This window comes from Etheostoma cragini, chromosome 16, assembly GCF_013103735.1.
Source record: "Etheostoma cragini isolate CJK2018 chromosome 16, CSU_Ecrag_1.0, whole genome shotgun sequence".
Lineage (NCBI taxonomy): Eukaryota > Metazoa > Chordata > Actinopteri > Perciformes > Percidae > Etheostoma > Etheostoma cragini.
The window spans coordinates 5,139,594-5,157,764 of NC_048422.1; the positions used below are offsets into that span (position 1 = coordinate 5,139,594).

The following is an 18,171-nucleotide window of genomic DNA, read 5'->3' on the forward strand; positions in this document are numbered from 1 at the left end:
ATATATATATATATATATATATATATATATATATTGTGCGTATATACGCACAATTCACAGACTGTACTCATCTAGCTTGAAAGAAAGTGTTTCTAGTGATCACTAGGAAATACAAATTGGCGATATTACTGTAAAACCCAAACAGTGAGCAGAGCAGGCTGTTATTTTGTTTCTGACAGGTCTGAATGAAAATAGAATAAATAAAGAAGATCTGCATGCGTATACTGACAAAGGTTTAATTAGCATATAATAATATTGAGTACCAGCAATCTACTGTAGATACGGACATGTTGGGCATCCTTATAAACAGTAGTAGTAATTAGCTTTCAAATTCAACAGAAAAGTATATTTCGCCATTTGGGGCCAGTACAAAGTCATGAACCAGTAGATATGGACATGTTGGGCTTCCTTATGATAAGGAGGAGGTGTAGTATTTAAACCAGCTTTCAAATTCACCGTGAAACCATATTTGGCCAATTGTTTGCAGTGCAAAGTCAGGAACCTTATGTTTACTAAGATAAACTTGTGTCACACATAAAGGTTCAATCTGATGCATCAGATATGTGCAGTTATGTTTGATGGTCAGTGGTGGACTATATTTATTGTGTTTTTTGTTGAATCAAACAGAACGAGTTTCAGAACACTAAACTTGTCTTTTGGAAGTAGTTCAACAGACAACATGACGTAAATCTTAAATTCCTATCTTAAAAGGTAAGAAGACATCAGCTGCTCGTTTGTGTCATTCTGTCAACCCAAACCTGAAGCCATTTCTGATCAAGTCGCCTGTGTTTGAAATTTCAGGTAGATCTACAAAAAGTAAGTGTCATTTTCATGTGTGTTGGTTTTCCAGTAGGCCACTACGCCATGTCTCTTACCTATTATTATTATCTCTCTCTCTCTCTCTCTCTCTCTCTCTCTCTCGCTCGCTCGCTCGCTCGCACAGATCCAGTGTGTCACTATTCTGATGTAGGATTTTAAAATTAGGGGTTAAGTATCCAATTAAAGCTATATTTGCGACCCTTTTCAGACTGTTACTTAAAGCCACATGTTAACTTTTGTCAGGCGATTCTAAAAAGGAATCCTCCTGTTAAGCCAGATTCTTTCAGGTTAGAGTGAGAGAACACACATCCAGTGTGTCACTTGGGTAAGATCGAACTATTCTGATATAGGATTTTAAAATGAAAGGCTTAAATGTCCAATTAAAGCTATATTTCAAATCATTTTCAGGCTGTTAATCAAAGCCATATTTCAACTCTCTTTCAGGCTACTCTAAAAAAGAATCTACCCGTTAAGCCAGATTCATCCCACCTCAGAGTGATATAACACATATCCAGTGTGTCACCCAGGTAAGCTCAGAGCATTCTGATGTAAGATTTTAAAATTAGGGGGTTAAATGTCCAATTAAAGCTATATTTGAAATCTTTTTTAGGCTGTTAATTAAAGCCATATTTTAACTCTTTTTCAGGGTACTCTAAAATGGAATCTTCCATTTAAACCTGGTTTGTTCTACTTTAGAGTGATAGAACGCATATTCACTGTGTCACCCGGGTAAAATCAGAGCATTCTGATGTAGGATTTAAAAATTAGGGGGTTAAAAAGGAATTCTCCTGTTAAGCCATTTTCAGTCCACCTCAGCGTTATATACAACACATATCCATTGTGTCACTCAGGAAAGAGTCTGATATAGGATTTTAAAATGAAAGGATAAATGTCCAATTAAAGCTATATTTTAAATCTTTTTCAGACTGTTATTAAAGCCACATTTAAACTCTTTTTCATGCTATGCTTAATAGGAAACCTCCTGTTAAGCCAGGTCCAATTAAAGCTATATTTAAAATATGTAAAGCTATATTTTAACTCTTTTTCAGGCGACTCTAAAAAGGAAACCTCCTATTAACACACAACCTGTTTTTATCAACTGTGTGCCCACTACCGATGCAGGCTCATCCAGTTCCCTTAACTTCTTTGGGAACTGACTACAAAGACAGTACAGTTTATCCAGTAAATTGGTGAAGTAGTGGGTTTCCCTACAGCTCCTTACGGCATGCACCCCCAACTGACAGCTCTAGCTTGTGATTAAGGCAGTGCCGGCCAACCACTGCTGGATATCTGGCCTTTAGCTTTGCATACACCCGTGTCTTTCTACCCAACATCACCGATGCCTCATCTGAGCAGAAGCCAAGGAAGCACTGCTTCAGAAACTCATCATCTTGACATATAACATAACATATAAGATAACTTTGGCTGTTTGGACCGCCTCCTGTATTGACCTCTGCCTATCTTGTATGTTTTTAGTCTTGCCTGTGTGACTCTGTCTGTGTTCGGCTCCTTTCATTGTCACATGTACTCACCAGCCACTACAAATGTAACGAATGTATTGCATTCAAAATCTAACTCTCAGTAAAATGCCTGTAAGTAGCATTGTACTGTAGTAGCTGCTGGAGCTGGAGCTTTCACAATTCAGTTATTGTGGTGCCCCAACTATTATTTAAATTCAATAAAGTTAATTATTACTATTGATAAATGTCTTTGATAATTGCTAAGAATTGATTCTGTATGTTCCCAATTCTTAACATGACCAATTCTTAGTTTAAAGACTGCTTTACAATATCATATTGATACCAACATCACAATTCAATAAGTATAACTGTAAAACAAGTTAAAAAAGTAACAATGGAGTAGAAGACGTAATATAGAGTCTTGTCTTAACATTTTTCTCCTACAGACTTCTTTATGCAACACTAGCAACGACAAGTATGACTCATGAGGCGTCTGGGAAATCATACAACAGGTAGAGAGAGAGAGAGAGAGAGAGAGAGAGAGCGGGAGGGAGGGGAAGTGGTGAGGATGCTCTACAGTCCCTGCAGTAGCACTGTGCTCATCTCACCACAGTCAGTCAGTCAGCCACAGAGTTGAGATCACACAACATCGGCGTGCCATTCCACTGACCTGCATGCACCCCTGTCACCGGTCCACCATGGCCTGTTAAGGTAAGAAGGCACAGAGAGTTCATTTCTGCTTTCTGTGCTTGTCTCTTATTGGTATCAGTAAAGTTTTCCTCTCAACGTTACAATGAAGTGAAGATAGAGCCAATGGTTTAACTTTTAAGTCTGTTTCATACACTTCCACGCCGTTTCTACCTGTATAAGTCCTGTTGTGGATAATAATAATCATGATTGTATAGTGTCACACAGGCAGTACAGGCTGCCTATGTGTCGTTCAGGAGGAAGGTGAACCGATGATAGTATCACAAGAGGAAATCAGCTGCACTTCCCTTCACTCAGACAGAAAGTAAAATGTCGGCTGGAGGGGGTTGTTTACATGTATGCAAAAGAGCTGCAGTGTGCAAGTCGTGTCACTGAGGCCGGTTTAAATATTCACCTGAGTCTAATAAGTTCTGTGTACACTTTACTGCCTGCACACCAAGCTCAAACTAATGCTGTCTAACACGACATTAGAAACTGTAATAAATGCTGCTCCATGAAGGTTCTAATGCTTACTTTACTGTATGTTGAAAATGTTTTCTAAAGGTTTTGATTCCACTTTGGCTATTTTTGGATTTGATCAAGCTGACAGAGTTAAACATGGACACTAATGGATGCAAACAGAATTTCTATTAACCATGAATAATGGGAAGGACCAGAAAAGTTCTGTGCTGCTGCTGTTGAATTGGTTTGCATTACACTGAGAGGTGTCTCTAATATTTATTATATCCTCACTGATTAACTAATCACTATGATATAAAGTGTATGTTAAAATGAAAGACTGGTCTCCATTGAGATTGGATTTTACTCTATTATGTTCTATAGACATGTACAATTATTTGCATATTAGCAACATTGCAATTTGTATTGGTATGGAAATTCCATTTTTTTCCCCCTAAAGACCAGTCAGTATTTAATAACAAAAATGACATGACACGTATTGGCCACCATGGAAACCTTTTTAGTCACGCCAGTGGGATGTGTCAGGGGACAGCAACGTTGGTCTCTTGGTCCACCACTTAGGTCCCGATTGAAATGTTTCAACAATTATTTGATGGATTGCCGTGGTATTTTGTACAAACATTTTTAGTCCCCAGAAGATAAATCCTAAGGACTTTGGTGATCCATTGACTTTTCCTGTAGCGCCACCATGAGGTTGACATTTTGGGGTTTTTCACTTATCGTTCCTATGGATGTAGAATTAAACCTGGACGCAGCGTTCGAGGCCGAGCCCGGTTCATATGAGAGTGGCGCATAAAGCTGAATAATAGTTCCCCGGATAAGACAACCCGGATGATTTCCCACTATGAAGCCCATAGAGCAGGCACACTAGAGGCCCCTGTCAGCCGAGCTGGCTACTTCTGGTTTAGTGCTCCACTAACTTGAATATTGATTCAATTATTTATCCATGCGGCTATTGTAGACTTTCCAAATATTATTGGACCAAATTGATCAAATTCCGTTTTTAAAACAAGTCATTTCAGGCTTGTGCCAACCAAACAATTGAAACGTTGTACAAAAATGTATCAACTGATTTACAGATGCCTCTATCACGGTCTAAGTCTATGGGATAAAGTCTTTTTCGATCCCACGGCATCACGCGACGGACACGGAAGTTGTAATTTCACTGTTTGGCCACTATGTCAAATTGACTCAAAAGCCCGGCCTACTTATCCTGTGAAACATCTCAAAATCGGCATAATGTATTGGAATTTGAGGTTGAGATTTTTGGTTTTAAAGACAATAATTTGGGATCTATTACAGATACGTATCTTTTCCTAAGGAAAAGTTGGAATTTCTTTTACTTTTCATCAAGTTAAAACTTCACTTAATTGAACACTTTGGTTCCTGACAGAATACCTATAAAACTAATTGCATTCCCATCATCATCAGCTGAACTGTATACTGTATGTTCTAATGCTAGCTACTTGACTAAGATTGTGAACATGGTTCAAATGTATACCCGCTAAACATCTGCATGTTAGCATTGTAATTATAGAAAATACAAACTGAAAGATCTAGGTAATGCATACAGCAACAGCTATCGCGTAATTCGTTGTCTGGTATTTTATAAATTATTATAGACAGCAACCTTATCAGTGTTCTCAATCCGCAATTAGCAGACTAAGCATTTATGTTTGACATTGTTTTGAATGGACATCTAATCTTTCTAACTATGCAGAAGGAAAACTAAGGCACCTAAGAATGCTTGATCCAACAATCCTGCCACGTTGTGCTGTTACGTCACTCTGTGTGATTTCACTGCAAAGGAAACCTGAAATGACCTGTCAACGACTCTATACATACGTATTCCCGCTTTTACTACTCTAACCACACATCACATTATCTGTTAATAGAAGGAATAATCTTTTCAAAACAGGTTTCTTGATCTTTGCAGTCTCCGAGACAACAAACTGCCGCAGAACTGAGAATCCTTGAGAAACGCATGACCCTTATGAAACATTTTCCTTCTCCCCGAGTCAGACCACAATACCACATCCTGAGGCAGTTTTATTCTTAAACAGGGGCTTGTCTATACAGATCAAAAGAATAAAAATATGTATTTTTTATAGATTTTTATATAGATTTTTCCATGATGAAGGGATAAATCCAATAAATCTAATGAACACTATGGGTGTTCATTAGTTACCCCTGACCCACATATCCACCCTGACAGCCCCAAGCCCCTTCCCCACCCTCTTGTTAATTAACTTATAGCAAAAGTGACAGAAAAGGTGCAGCTGGGGTTCAGGTGGTAGAGTAGGATTCTACCAACTGTTAGGTCGGTGGTTCGATCCCTGGCCCTCCAGTCCAATGTTGCAGTACATCATGGGTGTGGGAGAGTGTGCGAATGTTAGTCAGATGTCACTTTGGATAAAAGTGTCAGCTGAATGAAATGTATTAATGATGTTATATGAATATTATCAAAACAGTCCCTATACTGACTGATTAAAAAGAACACATTTGTTATACGTCAAAAACAAGCGTGCCGTTTACTTGATTAAGAATGTAAGTTGTAAGAGACGGCTGTTTTTTAAATTCTATTTTCCAAAATCTTTAATTATTTGGACCAAAACCACTGCGCCGCTATGGATGCAGTTTCTCAAGATGCCTGATTTACAAAATGATGTTGACCAATTCAGCAGCATTTTGGACACAGATTTGACCTCTGTAGATCCTTTGTATTACCAAAGTGCTGATTTGAAGAAAAAAAACAGAATGCTGCTAATTATATAAGCCATTGTTGCAGCAATGTTTGTATCGTAATCCATAAATCCGTCATTAGCAGTGAAACTAAGCCGTAGTCATTCCTAAATCACTTACAGTCCAATGTGACTCTTGAAAATGCATACTTCCATATATATTTTAATGCAATTCTTTGTCTAGTGAAGGTCTGGTACTGAAACGTTGCCAGCTTTAATATTTATCTTTGCACGTTAGACAGTGTGGAGGAGTTTCTTTTTTATTTTATTTATATGAAAGTATTATGTTTTGAATATGAATAATCCTTTATACGTATATAAACCTTTTATGGGGCTTCTGAAAGGTGAGAATACAAAAAATCAATGCCATGAGTTGTTAACATTGACTAATGATTTGACTAATGATTTAATGGATCCTGCTGCAAATGTCTGACACGTGTAAATGTTTTCACGTAATGACCACATGGATTTTCCAGCAATATTCCTGCAGCGGCAATCGCAACAGCTGCACCTTTTATGAAGTACTGTAGCGGTGAATGTGTGTCCGTCTTTGTAATCCCTCCTGCCTTTTTAGGGAGTTGAGGGTCACATACACTGGGCTGAGCCCCCTTCGGGTACTGTTATGAAACAGGGGAATTTGGCATGTAATGGTTTTCCAATCCTTCTTAATGAGTTTCAAAGGTTCTTGTGAGGGATTCAGGAGTTATAGACTCAAAAACAACACTGGTGGGCCCTGAGAACACAGCAGTGCCCTGGACAGAGAGGTATATACATTTTAAGACTCTGTAAGTCATAGTAAGACAAAACTAGACACAAACTGTGGAAGAGATGGCTGTGACACCTGGAATGCTAATCAATCGTAGTCATGCAGATTTATTTGCCAGCTGACGAGTGCTTTGCATTGACATCCATGCAAATATCACCACACTCTGTAATTCCTCTTCTCTCTACCTCACCCACAGGAGTGCTGCACCTGGAAAATGCTGTTTCAGTAAAGACCATTCTAGGTGAATCACTGTGACTGGGTCATTCATCATTGAGGGGAAATTAGGAACTTTGTCAGCCTGACAGTTGGAGGAAGGACGGCCGAGCTTCCCTCTGATCAAGTTCTCTCTGTCCAAAAGATGTCAATCGCCACCACAGAAAGTGTAGGAAGAGGAACTAAACCCTCAAAGGATCATAAAAAGGTAAGCGGATGTTATGAATATTCATGTCGTAATTTCCAAGGAAGGGAATATCTCAAATATGCTCAAGAAGACAGTGACATGCACTATTATGCAATCATTGTTGGTGTCAAAACTGAAAATGAGTGTGGAAGTTACCCAAGCACACAACAATGTATTGGACTGTACTCGTGTATGTACCTTAAAACACAGAGTAGACTTCCTTATTATTATGAATGAAACCTCTCAGTATATTTGAAGATGAGAAAACACATTGGCAAATTGTTTCAGAAATTCCCCCCCCCCCCCCCAACATTTCTTCATTTCTTCACATGTTAATAAGTCGAAATCTCAGGGCTCATAAAGTTCCATCAAAATGAAAATAAGCATGTAAATTTGCAGTTGAAGTCAAACAAAGAGCAACACCATACCTGAAGCTCTGGTTTTGTTATGTAACAGCTGTTTGGTGATGGAGAGAAGTGGTGGGGTGAACAAGGAATTTTGGGTCATTCTTGATAAGCTTCCGTTTTTTATCGACGGAGAGATTTCACTGCTGTTCAGTTTGTTGGAGTAAAATTCATAAATGAGCTCTGTGAAAAAAATTTCATTTTACTTGAGAGATTTATTTGGTCTAAATGTCTCCACAGGTTACTGAAAAACGTATCTATTGTGGTTATCAGTAGCTTGTTTTAGACTTTCTACCATCAAACCACACTCAGATCATTAATGTTGCATTAATGTCACAGTTAACTCGCAATTTGGTGCACATTTTTATCTATTCCAAATGCCCCTTGATTTCTTTTTGTCCCATTATTTTTTTTTGTTCAACATGGAAAAGTGGATTTGCTTGCTTTGTGCAAATGTTTTTTTTTTATTGAAACAACATTGGCAAATTGTCTACTGTAATTTTAAATTTCATTTCAAATTTTCTATTCAGAATCTTATTGGCGTCCATTTTGCCGTCTCGCGCTCGCCATCCACTCCAAACATGATGTTACCACTCTTGGGCCGGCTTGCAAGCCCGAGCGGCGTGTGTGCGGCGTTCCTGTTGTTTTGTTTCCGGTCTAGCTAGATCCGGTGGGTGTTGTAGTTTTTCTAATGTTACTAGTTGTTGCAACAGTATGTGAAAAAACCCAGAAAGTTTGCTAGGCAAACAAGAATGTTAATTTAGTGATTTAAAAAAAATTGATGCCGTTAAAAATGGGTTTACAATAACTGTCTAAAAATTGCAACACCAAAAAGATACACAAACATATTTTCAAAAATAGGCATATGCTTCATTTTTTTAAGTAAGTGCTGTAGTACAGCTAGCAGCAGATGAGTTATAATTGAGGTAAGTTTGGAGACAAATTTTAGTTTTATCTCTTTTCTGTGTTGTAGTTTGTAGACGGTCCCTAAGCTCTCTAATGGTGCTTTTCCACTGCGTGGTATCTACTCAACTTGCCTCGACTCTACTCGCCTTTTTTGGTTTTCCATTACGAAAAAAAGTCCCTGGGAGCTGCTACCAGGTACTTTTTTTAGTACTACCTCAGTCAAGGTTCCAAGCGAGCTGAGGCAATCCCAAAATGTGACGTGGAAACCTGTACACTGCTGGTTGGTCGGAGAGAATTGTCATGCATTTTTAGCAGACAAGAGTGCGGAGAGTGTGTCCGGAACAAACAAAACATTTAACTAAACAAATCTAGCCAGACACCGACAGATTATCTACTCTCTGCACTATTCTCACTTTTTAACTGTTGTTATATTGAGGGCTATTAGAGGCTTTTGCATGTCGTTTCCAATATTGCACACTGTTACTTTGAAAAAACAAGAAAATATATCAAAGAAAATTTTTATTTAGCTTTTTTGAGTAGCGCATTCCGATCTTCTTCCTCTGCACCCTGTGACAGTGTCCCCGCCGGCTCTGATGTCCCAGATGCATCTCAGTCGTTGTCATAAATCTCTCCATGACTCTCATAAAGATTATACGATGCCCAGCAGATCAGAACCAGAGATCTCACCGGACGTACATTGAATGCCCACCAGATGGTCTGCGGCGGCGGTTTTGCAAAGTGTGAATGCTTTGAAACACAAACAGTACACAGCAAACATGTTGTGGTGTGTAACCATGGTTACTAAAGTTCATGTACTTCATATAACGCTAGCGTATAGTAAATACCGACCGGGGACCCTAACACATGCAAATGTTAGCTAACGTTACCAGGAAACTTAACTTACCCTTTTGTGTCGGCAAACAAAAGTCATGTCGACGTCTGAACTCTGTCGGAATTCCCAAACTCCTGTTTTTTTAGCCGGGATTTTTGTTGCTTCCTTCAGCTTCTTTTGAAAAAAAAAAAAGCTTCTGGCTTTAGCAAGTACCCGCCGTGCTGTTGTGAGTTGCGTTGTAAATTACATCATCACGCGTAGCTATGGTGACCAGCAACGCTGAGGCGTTACTCAATCTGCAATGGAAAACGAACGCAGAACACGTCGAGTCGAGTAGAGATGAGGCGAGTCGAGCTGTTATCAGCAGTGAAAAAACGCCATAACTGCCTCTCAACACCTGAACTATACACAGCTGAGTTAGACAACTTTTATGCCTTTCTGTCACATCTCCAGCAGTCAGATTCAATGTGATCACTCTGACGGAATCACTTCACACGAGGAGGCACTTTTAATGATATTTTGAACATGTTAAAAAACATTAAAAAATTGCCCTTTTTAAGCCTGTTGGGTGCTAACTCTAGCAGGAGGATAACACGGTGTAGGCAGCACTGATTGGTTAAATATTCTCTCTACTGACAGACCTCCACATGTACAAACAACAGAGCTACGTGTTGGAATCGATCGTAATTCTCCTTTAACTGATTTATTGTTGCAAATGCTTTTGTTTGGTTCTTCTGTGGAACTTTTTTTTGGCTTCTTGCACCACTGAGTCATCCTCATAGGAATGAATCCAGGTTTTAAAATTTTATTAAGTAAAAAGAAATGGCAAAATGTTGACCTCATGGTGGCGCTGTAGGAAAAGTCAGTGGAACGTTCAGCATGCAAGCCTTGTCCCCCTGAGCATGTTGTGTGCTGAGTGAGGTTAGCATTTATCTCAAAATGTCAAAACGTCAGGAGATCACAGAACTCCCCAGAGGAACTTGAATGGGGCTGCATAATATGAGGAAAAAATGTGTTAAAGTTGTGAATATGGCCATAACACTATTACTTGTGATAAAGAAACAGATGTTGAAGTGTACTCTGTTCTGATTTTATTATTCTGCTAAAATACAACATATTGTTTGTTGGATTAAAAATACCTGAAAGGAAATCATTTCCAACATTGTTATTATTGAACAAATTAAACTTTGAGTTACACATCAAAGGCACATTTTAACACATCAACACATTTAACGTACATTTTAATGCAGTTTCACGTTACATTTTTTAAAACTAACACAAAAAATCGTATGAATGTCTTTTGCCATACGTCGCAGCCTTTCTAGACATGTATGTCTGTAAAATATATGGGGGGGAGGCATGCAGTAAAGTACTCAAGTCAGATTAGAAACCTGGGCCGCTGCGGTAAGGACTGAGTCCCGGCACGTGGTGGATGCTCTACAAGGTGAGCTACCAGGGCGCCCCAATTTCATTTTTTAAACAAATGTGTTTTTTTCTTCCCTGTTGTGGTTTGTTAGCCGACGGCGGCCGCCCTGAAAGGAGCCATCCAGCTGGGCATTGGTTACGCTGTGGGAAACCTCAGCTCCAAACCAGACAGAGATGTTCTCATGCAGGACTTCTCTGTGGTGGAGAGTGTTTTCCTGCCCAGGTACTCTCTCCTTTCTACACATTTTCGATTGTCGACATATGGATAACGCACATAATCAAAGTCAAGATCCGATTAATAAACATAAAAGATCAGTTTAGCAGAATTACAAAACGGTGTAGGCCTACTAAATTTTCCACCTCTCTCTGCTGCTCATGCAGATAATTTGGTTTTTATCTAGAGAGGTTTTTGAAGCTCAAAGGTATTTTAAACACCCAACGTTGACTTCAAGGCACCTGACCTTAACCCTTGCCTTATCCTAGGGACTTCCAGGCAGCGCTGCTAAGAAGATGTTAAAACACCAAACACCTTCTTTTAAACATGTGTCTCAGTGTTGACCCCGATGAAAAGTAGGGGAACATTACTGTGTTTATATTGTTGAAAGAATTGACATTTGGTGTGAAGCAAGTGCTTTTTTAAACTGATTTTCCACACATCTCCAGCCCCTCAAGGAGCAAATCCTACTCATTTTGACATGTACTAAAGGGAATGGACAAACAACTAGTGTTAACCCTAACAAAAATACTTGGTAATGTTTTATTTCACAAGTTCCTTTTTTTAGGAATCTATGGGACCCATAAATATTATAAAGATGATGCTGATGACATAGCTTTAATGATAAAAAATAAATAAAAATACACATAAGTTTTGTATAACTTGTGGTTTGGTAGAAAACTAAACATTTCTGCAACAGGTCTTTTTCAAAGCAGAAACGTTGACGTCATGGGAAAAGTACAAGTCTTACCATTAACAATGGTTCTGTTTAATGGTCCCAGTATGCCGAGCTCACACCTTGCTGTTGCGGACAAATTTCCCAATATCAGAATGAAATTATGAGAGTCTTGCTAGAGTTGGGGCACGCTTGATTGTCTCAGTCGTTTGTTATAAGGTGGTCTTAAAACTCTCAATCAGTCTTTTTCCTGTCTCAATTTTTTGACAAAATGAAACGTATTTGATATTTTCACAAGTTTTAAGACTTGGTAGTAAAATCTTATAGCTGTGACATGTGCAAACAGCTACTGGTTTTTGTTACTGCGCATTGATCATTTTCTCATCCTTACTTAAATACATTATTCTGTTCTGTCTAGTGAGGGCAGCAACCTGACTCCAGCACATCACTACCCAGATTTCCGTCTGAAAACGTACGCCCCGCTGGCCTTTCGCTACTTTAGAGAGCTGTTTGGCATCAAGCCAGATGACTATCTGGTCAGTGTGTCAAATCATCATTCAACACAATGTGGCGGAAGTTAAGCTTTGATTGCAACACTTTCACCTGCTAAATGTTGCACCGCTCTGACTTTCAGTACTCCATCTGTAATGAGCCTCTGATCGAGCTGTGCAACCCCGGCGCCAGCAGTTCCTGGTTCTACCTCACCAGCGACGACGAGTTCATCATTAAGACGGTGCAGCATAAAGAGGCTGAGTTTCTGCAAAAGCTGCTTCCAGGTTACTACATGGTGAGCTAATGTGTCAAAAACCAAACTCTCACTGTGTTTACACACCAGCACGCATACGTAGCAAAGTGTGAAAAATGACATTTTAACAAGCAAAGAAAACAGGCCGCATTCTCGTACAACCGCAATGGCTGCACCGGATTGGACAAATGCTTCATGTGGGGTTGTCTGCTTTTCAGATTTCAAAACAGATCAACATGGCAGCTCGATTGGAAACTTTCTCATATTTTTTACAAAAATAGTTCACCAAATGTGTTTTTGAAAGCATTTTATGCAAAAAACAAGCTCTGTAGTTGCTTAATCTGTCTTCATTTTTAGATAAAAAATGGTCAGTTTACAAGATTTTCATGAGTTTTTGAGAGGCAGTATGTTGAGCCGGATGCCTCTCACTTGCATAAAGTAGCCTGGACCTCAACTTTATCCAATAAAAGGAGCAGGCAACTTGATGTGCTCTAAGGGATGTCACACGTGTTTTAGGCTACAACATTTGTTGTCACACACAGCAAACATCTCCTCGCTATCTGCTAGCTGCCTGTCTGCAGAACACACAGTAGAAAAAAACGCCACACTTTAGCGCCTTCAACTCTCGATCAGCAGAACAGTAACAGGACAGATCCGATGGTTTCTCTTTGAGGGAGAAAGAGTAGATGTGCTTTCAGCCCTTTACAGACTTTTTTTTATGTGGCAAACCCATATTAAATAAAATTATGCGTAATTTTTACATATTTTTAAATGTGTCTTGGGTTAGACTTTATGTTTACTTTTTTTTTTCTACTTCTATTTAGGCCTTAGATTCTTTTTTCTCTGAAGTCAATTTCATGGGCCTACTCTCATCTCAAAACCATAGTAAAAACCCAGCATTTGGCCAAGAATTCAGCTTTGTCTCTGTTACTTCAGAACCTGAATCAGAACCCGAGGACGTTGCTGCCCAAGTTCTACGGCCTTTACTGCATCCAGTGCGGCGGGGTCACCGTCCGCGTGGTGGTGATGAACAACGTGCTGCCGCGCGCCATCCAGATGCACTACAAGTACGACCTGAAGGGTTCCTCGTACAAACGCCGCGCCTCACGCAAAGAGCGTGTCAAGTCCTCGCCCACGTTCAAAGACCTGGACTTCCAGGAGATGCACGAGGGCCTGCACTTTGACCCCGACACCTACAGTGCTCTGATGAAGACCCTGCAGCGGGATTGTCGGGTGTGTTCACATCATTATCTTATTTTTATTAGCGGGGATTTTGGTTATCTGGATAATAGAATGGGTGTTTTGTTCTAAAAAACATCATTTTTCAAATGTTATCAGTATTTAAAAATGCATTCAGGATTACAACCATTGTGTCTACTAGACATTTCCACTTATCTTTCTGTAAACCTTACTCATTTTGCAAAATTTAGCATGAATAAGTTTTACATGTGACTTAAAGGTACAATATGTAATACTGCAGTACCAATGCAAAATACTGGAGAGAGTCGTCTCCCCCCCTCACAGGAGGAGGGGGCGTTTTTGCACTTATAGTTTTATTGCAGTGGGTTTAAAATCTTTCTTTCGACGGGCTGAACCCCCCCCCCCCCCCCCCCCCCCCCCCCCCCCCCCCCCCCCCCCCCCCCCCCCCCCCGCCTTTAGATAACATTACACAACCATGACAATCCACTTCCATGAGCAGCAGTTCGCTCAGTCTAGGGTTTTATGACGGCCTCATTAGCGGCTGCCTGTTTTTTGTTAGTGTGAAACAATGGTCACCTGATGGAGGATTACAGCCAAGCACCTGATTCTTGTGATCGGGCTGAGCAGCTGGACTCTGGGGTGCACACAGGCACGTCTGGGTGTAATGCGCTCTTAATGGGCTTCTTTGCACGACCTGAGTAAGTGTATTAGGTAACACACCCGAAAGTAATAGCCTCTTTGTTGACAAGAGTTATGTCATGACATCAGAGTTTGGTCAGGGAGGGAATGAGACTTATGTTGTACTGTACCAACTTATTCTTTTGGTTTGCAGATCCAGGTTTAGCCCCTTTAACTGGGACCTGCTCGGGTGTTAGAGAGTTTCATTTACAAGTTTACTGTGGGCACTTAAAAAAAACGTTCTATATATGTGTTATTTACCATTCAAAGTCTTGTTTTAATACATTACCAGCTAATCATTATTAAAAGGATATCTCTGAGTAAAAGAGTTGCACAAAAGCCTAGAATGTGACACAATATCCCAAGAATATTGACAATTTCAGACCATTTACTGCCATAGAAGTTGTCTTTTGTCTTGCCCTGTAGTAAAAGGAGGTCAGAGGTCAGTGTCCCACATCTCCAGACCTGAAAGCTAGGTGTAATGTCACACTGTGTGTCCTAATTCCATTCCACATACTAAATCCCACCATGTAGTATTTTCTCAATAAATATAGATGCCATTATTCATACTAAATGGGCTTTAATACTACCGTAGAAAGAGAGTTGGAAGATCTCAGCGTATCAAAAGATAAGCATTAAAAATCACATTTTAAGAAAATGTTTTGTCAACCCATTAGGACTTCAACCCCCAAATTAGGACGCAGCTGTTATGCTTAATGTGTGTAACTGTAACTTTTTTTTATTTATTTAATTGTAATTGTTTAATTACTGGAGTTGCTTATGTTTAGTTTCCGTCGGTCTTCAGGTCCTGGAGAGCTTTAAGATCATGGATTACAGTCTGCTGCTGGGGATTCACATATCCGACCGGAAGCCGCTGAGCAGAGAAAGCCGTTGTGACAGCAGGCGAGGACAGAAAGTCCTCTACTCCACCGCCCTCGAGTCCATCCAGGGGAACGCAAAGGCCCCCGAACCAGTGACTGATGACGACACGTGAGACTTTTTGGCAATTCTCTTCTTTTATAAACGATAGGGATCGTCCAATACTGTTTTATCTGTGCCAATACCAGTTAGTAGCAGTTAATAAAACCGATAAACGATATTTGGAACTGACATGCATTTACAGTGATAATGAAAATCTTTAAGTCAGAATTAAGATTTTGGAATGTTACCAAATCCAACACATAACTTTGTTTAAATGCTTTAAGCAATTATTGAATGCATTAGAAGCTTATAACATAATACATAGTAATAGATAGTCAGACAGGGTTCTGGGAGGGACATTAAGTCAGACTCAGTGATGAGTGAAGCCGAAGCAGAAGGCAAGACACGGAGATGTCCAAAGTATTTTAGGTTTGCATGAGGTCTGTCTGTGTTTCTCTCACCTCTTTATTCAGCTATTTTCTCTTTTTAGTTTCAAAGTCTCTTCTTCTGCTTTTTCTTCTGTACTCTTACACAAACTGCTTTCCCATAAACAAAACTGTTGTGAAAGTTTGCACAATCGCCTGATCCGGTACAGTTGACACATATTTCAATTTTGGTAATGATTTGCTTGATGGTCGCACCAAATCAACGATTTGAAACCTTTAAAAGTCAGCTCTGCTGTATGTCACGGCTTTAAACAATTCACCAAACATGTTGAGGTCCGTTACTCTGTAATATTAATTAACACGTCTTTCTTTTATTTATTTTTCAGATTGGGTGGAATTCCTGCCAAACATAAAGATGAGAACCTTCTCATCTTTTTAGGAATCATCGACATCCTTCAGTCCTACAGGTGAGCTCACAGTAACACACACACACACACACACACACACACACACACACTCTCATAGAAACACAGTTTCTATACGATTAATGTATTTTTAATTCTTGATTTAAGGTTCATCAAGAAGGTGGAACACTCCTGGAAAGCTCTTGTACATGATGGGGTAAGTAACCCCCACCCCCCTCATTACTTGCAGGTTTTTTATGTCTACAAGCATATACTGTGGGTGAGTGTAGGTGTGTGTGGGTGTATTTATGTCTGACAGCATCCTTTGTTTCCCAGGACACAGTGTCGGTGCACAGGCCCAGTTTTTACGCGGACAGATTTCTGAAATTCATGGGCACGACCGTATTTAAAAAGATTCACCGTAAGTCGCTGGGCTAACATAACTCCTCCACTCTGAGATTAGAGAGCTTCTCTTTTAAAACCTTTCTCTCTGCATGTCTCTCAGCTTTAAGAGGAGCATCCTCAAAGAGAAAGAGGAGTCCCCTCTGTGCAGGGAAGTCAGCCTCTCAGGAGTTTCTTTCCCCGCAGAGGGAGGAGAGGAAGGAGGAGAAGAAGGCTCAAAGCATGGACAACCTGGATGGACCCAGTGAGCCTTAGGATAGCATTGAACACGATATTTGAGCAAACATGTTTTTCCAATGTTTTTGGGGAGGCTTTGCTTGATTCACTAATTGATGATTTGCTTTGTTACAACAGTGTACAGTTCCTCCAGGCAACCAGACCTCCTTCTGAGAGTTTCTTTCAAGACCACTGGAGATTATGAAGAGTACCTTGAAAACAGGTACTTTACGCATGCAGCTGTCAGATCTCAACAAAATCAATACTTGCTAGCCGTACACCTTATGACCTTAGCTAATGTTAGTAATTTATTGTAGCTAAACAAACAAAAAACTGGAATCATGTAAAAATAAATTGACAATTAGACAATTTTGTAATAATTGTTACAGTCTATCTAGTAGAAATCTGAAAATGTGTGTGGGCTTCATTTGTTTTTTTGTGTCATTTAGAAACACAATCTTAGTCCAAAATTCAGGTTGCCGTTTATCCTTGATTCTTGACTAATTGAAGTCAAGAATCATAATAATGACTTACTGCATGTTGGTATTTTCCTGAAGAACAACATGTCATCAAAAGTGGAGCTATACTTGGAAACCACAAACTTAGTGTGCTCATTGACATCTTTACGCTACATTGACTTGTATTTTTATGTTGCAGTGAGGAGCGGCGAGCATCGAGTTCAACGATCGCTCTGGACGATCCTCTGCCGTCTCTCAGCAGGAGCCAATCAGAGTCTGAACTGGACGTCTACTTGGTATGAAATGTTTTATAGCCTATATATTCTACATAAAAAACATGTAACCTACAGTATTGTATTCTCTACAAATCCCGTGAAATGACCAAAAATCAACAATGTGTCTCTGTGACTCTCAGCCTCAAGAAAAATATAAAATTTCACCAACCTTATCCTTTTAACTACTAACAAACTCCATGGCAGAGTGGCTAAAACTCTTTAAGCTGTGAAGCATAAAGTGTTGTGAGCAAATGTTTGCAAAACTTGTATTTCAGTAGAGAAATTAGGAGTTGTGTAAGGGCCGCCGGAGGAACTGCATGGTAAAACACCTCCACCCTGGTTTTGGAATATAGATTTATTCAATTTCCTGCAGAGAGTTGGAGAAGATAAACACCACTCTCTAAGTGGTATCAATCTTGTCATCTAACTAAAAGAAAGACTGCTCTCACCTGTTAATTATTCCATATTTCACAAATGTTGAGGTTATTCTCAACATATTAGGACTTTTGTACTAAGCCAATTCAACATTTTTGTTATATTACAATAGGGGCGGGAATCACCAGAGGCCTCACAACACAATATTATCACGATATTTGTATCACGATACGATATTATCACAATACTTATGTGACAATACAATATTATTGCGATTTAAATATATTGTGATATTCTGATA

The 18,171-nt window shown here is 39.6% G+C and overlaps 1 protein-coding gene across 5 annotated transcripts in view; it reads left to right on the plus strand.

The window, feature by feature from the left end:
- Positions 1–2,881: 2,881 nt before the first annotated feature.
- The window catches only part of pip5k1ba (phosphatidylinositol-4-phosphate 5-kinase, type I, beta a), a 19,603-nt gene continuing 4,313 nt past the window's right edge, over positions 2,882–18,171 (plus strand). For 3 of the 5 annotated variants that reach the window (XM_034895486.1, XM_034895489.1, XM_034895490.1), the window contains exons 1-13: positions 2,882–2,990; positions 7,150–7,374; positions 11,013–11,143; positions 12,229–12,346; positions 12,445–12,597; positions 13,492–13,788; positions 15,239–15,423; positions 16,127–16,207; positions 16,313–16,361; positions 16,481–16,565; positions 16,650–16,790; positions 16,901–16,985; positions 17,420–17,516. In XM_034895486.1, coding sequence (XP_034751377.1) covers positions 7,312–7,374; positions 11,013–11,143; positions 12,229–12,346; positions 12,445–12,597; positions 13,492–13,788; positions 15,239–15,423; positions 16,127–16,207; positions 16,313–16,361; positions 16,481–16,565; positions 16,650–16,790; positions 16,901–16,985; positions 17,420–17,516 — 1,485 coding nt within the window. In that variant the 5' untranslated portion in view covers positions 2,882–2,990; positions 7,150–7,311. Of the gene's footprint in view, positions 2,991–6,830; positions 6,973–7,149; positions 7,375–11,012; positions 11,144–12,228; positions 12,347–12,444; positions 12,598–13,491; positions 13,789–15,238; positions 15,424–16,126; positions 16,208–16,312; positions 16,362–16,480; positions 16,566–16,649; positions 16,791–16,900; positions 16,986–17,419; positions 17,517–18,171 lie in introns of those variants that run through there. The other 2 variants (XM_034895488.1, XM_034895487.1) reach the window with 2 other exon arrangements.